Source organism: Bidens hawaiensis, unplaced genomic scaffold (genome assembly GCF_021521415.1).
Source record: "Bidens hawaiensis isolate Kalapana, Puna unplaced genomic scaffold, B.hawaiensis_p1.1 tig00000945_1, whole genome shotgun sequence".
NCBI lineage: Eukaryota > Viridiplantae > Streptophyta > Magnoliopsida > Asterales > Asteraceae > Bidens > Bidens hawaiensis.
This window is the reverse complement of record NW_027491055.1, coordinates 24,345-29,556: the sequence shown is the minus strand read 5'-3', so window position 1 is coordinate 29,556 and position 5,212 is coordinate 24,345. Positions and strand designations below refer to the sequence as shown.

The 5,212-nt window shown below is 37.9% G+C and overlaps 2 protein-coding genes across 2 annotated transcripts; both read right to left on the bottom strand.

Annotated features, from left to right (window-relative positions):
- Positions 1-2,698: 2,698 nt before the first annotated feature.
- Positions 2,699-3,187, bottom strand: LOC143548786 (uncharacterized). Its single transcript, XM_077039876.1, has one exon. It carries the CDS (start codon positions 3,185-3,187, stop codon positions 2,699-2,701), a length of 489 nt encoding a protein of 162 aa, XP_076895991.1.
- A 115-nt stretch (positions 3,188-3,302) lies between these two features.
- LOC143548887 (protein FAR1-RELATED SEQUENCE 5-like) lies at positions 3,303-5,003 on the bottom strand. The gene is made up of 4 exons (XM_077039937.1): positions 4,783-5,003; positions 4,280-4,660; positions 3,951-4,185; positions 3,303-3,833 (listed from the first exon to the last, which is right to left on the bottom strand). The coding sequence occupies exons 1-4, from the start codon at positions 5,001-5,003 to the stop codon at positions 3,303-3,305; spliced, it is 1,368 nt and encodes a 455-aa protein (XP_076896052.1).
- Positions 5,004-5,212: the final 209 nt, after the last annotated feature.

The window sequence follows — 5,212 nt, the reverse complement described above, 5'->3', positions numbered from 1 at the left end:
AGTATCACTAGATTAGTATAAAACCAATAATCATAACGATAATCACGAGAGTAGAAACTTTACACGATGGCACAATGTCATACCTTAACAGGCAGAGCTTTCGGATTTGTGTATATTTCTTTCGATCGGATAGGGTATCGTTACGACTCGGTATTATACTCTTACTATATATATATATAATATGTGTGTGAATTTAGAGAGAAAAGAAAGATTTTTGAGCAAGAATGAATGTCCTATTCTCAACCTATTTATAGCAGATTTTGGACCCAATCGCGGTACGCGATGGCCATACACAACGGCCGTCGCGTATATCGAAGAGTCTCGTAGCTGTGTCGAGTCAGCCCTAGGCCTGCTACGTGGCACGCCACGTGTCTCGTCTGCGTAACCTCCACGTCACGGTACGCGATGGGTAGTCTAAACCCGTCGCGTATCGCGATGGAAGTATTTTTATTTTTATTTTATTATATTATTATTATTTTTTTATTTTTAAAAATCTTAATTCCCAACAAAAATACTAAGGCGGCCCTTAAGCGGCTCGCGGCGATGCGAGCGTGCAAAGTGCGCCACATTGCGCCCATCGCCCATCGCACTTCGCCCGAGCCCGTGCGCGTTCGGGTGCTTCGCACCCTCCGCTAGGACCACTGGGTGTGATATGTCTTATAAGAACATTAACATAGAAATTTTCTTTCTTATAAAGAGCTCACTAGTTTGTTAATCTAGCGATGTGGGACAAGAACTAAAAAACCTATTTATACTATGGTGGTTCCTTCTCCATTTCTTTCCTCCACCAATGTGGGTTGGAATTTCCTTCACTTATCTCTTTATCCTTTATTTGTGGTTTGTTATAGTGTTTGTAGGTAAGGAATTCGAATATGCATAACACGTTAATTCGAATTTTAACACTATATGTTGTATATGTTGATTAGAAAGTAAGAGTAATATTAAGGAACCAAAGTGTTTGTAAGTAATGAATTCGAACATCGATGTGTTCAGTATATAAAATATCAATATGACTGGAAATTAATAACAAATAAAAACATAACTTATTACCATATCATAAAACGACGTAAATGTTTTCCAATGTTGAACAATAAGATCAGGCACATATCAATAAATAGAGCATCCATAAATAAATAAACACAATCAGCAACCATTGTTTCTTAAATGAAAATTGGAAAAAGTTATAATGTGCTAATAAAAAAAAACAAAACAAAGTTTAAAAGCCACAATGAACCTTAATGTTCCATCTCATCAACTTGGGAGGAGGTAGCAGCCGTTGAAGTGTCACCGGTTATAGCATACTTATGATGATTACGGGCATCGTGACCTGGATGCTTACACATTCTGCACGTCCGTTGAGGGTTATCCAGTTTACTTTGACTTATTGCTTGCTCTCATAAAGACCTGTACCGAATAGAAAGCCCACAACCTTTATTCCTAACACCAATTGGAGCACGTATGTTGATTTGATCAGGTTGAGGGACGCCAATGAGTTCTTCAAACTGGTCTCTTCTGCTAGGTCTAGGGGCGTCAAACGTAACCTCGTCAACTTTTTCTTTGTAATCAATTTCCCATCGCGGTACGCGATGGCCATACACAACGGCCGTCGCGTATATCGAAGAGTCTCGTAGCTGTGTCGAGTCAGCCCTAGGCCTGCTACGTGGCACGCCACGTGTCTCGTCTGCGTAACCTCCACGTCACGGTACGCGATGGGTAGTCTAAACCCGTCGCGTATCGCGATGGAAGTATTTTTATTTTTATTTTATTATATTATTATTATTTTTTTATTTTTAAAAATCTTAATTCCCAACAAAAATACTAAGGCGGCCCTTAAGCGGCTCGCGGCGATGCGAGCGTGCAAAGTGCGCCACATTGCGCCCATCGCCCATCGCACTTCGCCCGAGCCCGTGCGCGTTCGGGTGCTTCGCACCCTCCGCTAGAACCACTGGGTGTGATATGTCTTATAAGAACATTAACATAGAAATTTTCTTTCTTATAAAGAGCTCACTAGTTTGTTAATCTAGCGATGTGGGACAAGAACTAAAAAACCTATTTATACTATGGTGGTTCCTTCTCCATTTCTTTCCTCCACCAATGTGGGTTGGAATTTCCTTCACTTATCTCTTTATCCTTTATTTGTGGTTTGTTATAGTGTTTGTAGGTAAGGAATTCGAATATGCATAACACGTTAATTCGAATTTTAACACTATATGTTGTATATGTTGATTAGAAAGTAAGAGTAATATTAAGGAACCAAAGTGTTTGTAAGTAATGAATTCGAACATCGATGTGTTCAGTATATAAAATATCAATATGACTGGAAATTAATAACAAATAAAAACATAACTTATTACCATATCATAAAACGACGTAAATGTTTTCCAATGTTGAACAATAAGATCAGGCACATATCAATAAATAGAGCATCCATAAATAAATAAACACAATCAGCAACCATTGTTTCTTAAATGAAAATTGGAAAAAGTTATAATGTGCTAATAAAAAAAAACAAAACAAAGTTTAAAAGCCACAATGAACCTTAATGTTCCATCTCATCAACTTGGGAGGAGGTAGCAGCCGTTGAAGTGTCACCGGTTATAGCATACTTATGATGATTACGGGCATCGTGACCTGGATGCTTACACATTCTGCACGTCCGTTGAGGGTTATCCAGTTTACTTTGACTTATTGCTTGCTCTCATAAAGACCTGTACCGAATAGAAAGCCCACAACCTTTATTCCTAACACCAATTGGAGCACGTATGTTGATTTGATCAGGTTGAGGGACGCCAATGAGTTCTTCAAACTGGTCTCTTCTGCTAGGTCTAGGGGCGTCAAACGTAACCTCGTCAACTTTTTCTTTGTAATCATTGACGTAGTCACGAAACTGGTTTAATTTTTCCATGTCAGTAACTAGCTTATTTATGATATGATCATGAGCGATATTAATATCCCGAACAACACGATATACATCGGTAGTTTTGTCTATGTTAGGCTCATCAAAACCAACAAAACGCATCGGGCTATTAGAAACGACATCTTTGGTCCACCTCCGGTTAATGTACTGCCTTGGGAAAACCCTAAAATCTCCAATGTGGAGAACCTTAAAAATGTGGCGACATAGTAAGCCAAATTGCTTGAACCGCTTGCAGCTGCAGTACACGGTCACGTCTTCCGAGCGAATCATTACCTATTATGATTACTAAACTAGTTATATGTATAAAAAATAAATATGAGAAAAAAAAAATGTAAGCCCGTATAATATTTACCTCATGAAAAGAAGCAGGTAGATGCTCAAAGTCTCAAATACTAAACATTAAAAAATCACCAACTTGTTCGTAGCTTCGGGAAGTGCAGTTGTGAAGTGCTTGCTGAATTTCAATTTGGACAACAAAAAATATGGTTCTTGTGTATATTTCATGAGCTTGATTTTCAAGAGTGTAGTTACTCATTATTTCTGCACTTGTGTAACGACAAGCATGATTGTTCTTCTGATGTTCATGCCTTTGATGTTCCAATGCAGTTTCAAAATGTGTCAAGAACTCGACCAAAGTGCAACTTGCGTTGCAAAATTTCCCAAAAAAGTAGTTCTCGCTCTCTGATCTTGATGACGTACGCATTAAACCAGAAATGTTTTCTTCACGATAGTATGCTAGAATCCAAGACTCTTTAATCTGGAAAATTTCTTTCAGCCAGGCGTGATCGTGTAACTGAAAATCGGTCAATATGGAATCCCACTCCTTCTCAAACAATTCGGGTGTTATAGAATCAATCCATACAATATCACAAGGACGAGTCTTAAAGTCGGTAGTGTTGCATAGATTGGAACTGACCTTTCAATTTAAGTTTTTTAAGAGAATTAGAAACAATATAATCATTATTGTTAGAAATAAAAAGGGGGAAAATAATTAAAATGGAGTTTGTAACTTCCCAGATATTTTATCCATGACATGCCACATGCACAAACGGTGTCTAGAATTAGGGAAAACGTCTTCAATTGCACGCTTCATGGCGGGGTCTTGGTCAGTTACAACCACTGTGGGTTCGTACCCAAAAGCACTTTTAAAACACCTCAATAACCATGAATAAGTTTCATCTGTTTCATCTCCAAGTAGAGCCGCGCCAAGAGTAACATTCCTATTATGGTTGTTGATTCCAGTAAATGGAACAAAAACCTTGTTATACCTATAAATTAATATGAAACGAAATTAATACACACTACTTTTGTTTGTATAATTGAAAGGAAAAAATGTATAATACGGAATGAAAAGTTTTGTACTTGTTATGACGATATGTAGCATCAAATGAGACAACGTCCCCGAAGACATAGAAATTTCTTTTTGCACACTCGTCAGCCCAAAATAAACCCTTCAATGTGCCTTCTTTGCTGGTAATATAGTCACATGAAAAATTAGGACAAAAGTCTTTTTTCGCCATAAGACGTTGAACAACCATCTCAGCATCATAGTCGCCAATATACAAGTTAATCTTTCTTTTGTAGTTTTTGCAATCAGACTTTGTTGCGCCAACTTTATCGAAGCCACCATATAGGGTCCGCATAATGTTAAAAGCCTTCACCGGACCAATGTTGATATTAGCCAAATCATCTAACACCTTTTTGTGTGTAAATGTAAGCTCCCTTGAAGCAGTTAGAAAATGCCTATCATTTTCGTTAACAAAAGGATGATTGAGTGCCTCATAGAAAAATTTGACCCTAAATTTGCCTTTATCAGTTAAAACCAAGCGGAGTTGTGCATTACAACCGGTTCTTTGAGAGGTCACCTATGCTCTTTTTTCCTTTTATAATCTTGACTAAGAGTGTCAACCTCCTTCACAGTTCTTGACCGTTCCTTGGTACAGACAAAATACTTGAGCCGAAGAACGTTATTAACGACCAATTGTGTGCCTTTCCTTATAGAAAATCCACCCGCTAAAGCATATCTTTTATAGATTTTCTCTGCCGTGTCTACAGAATCAAAAATCATACCTTCATTTGGTATCATTGATGCAGACAAAATTGGCGTGTACGTCTTAGTGCCGAAATTGGGAGAGATGTGTTGAATCCCAAGCTCTTTGTAGGCTGGTGGATCTGTGAAGTAAACACAAGGGAACTAATCAACTTGAAATTAACATAACAATGCTGAAAGTAACTTATCTAGACAAAATACAAAACAAGCCATAAAACACTTATTTAGGCATAATACAAAACAAG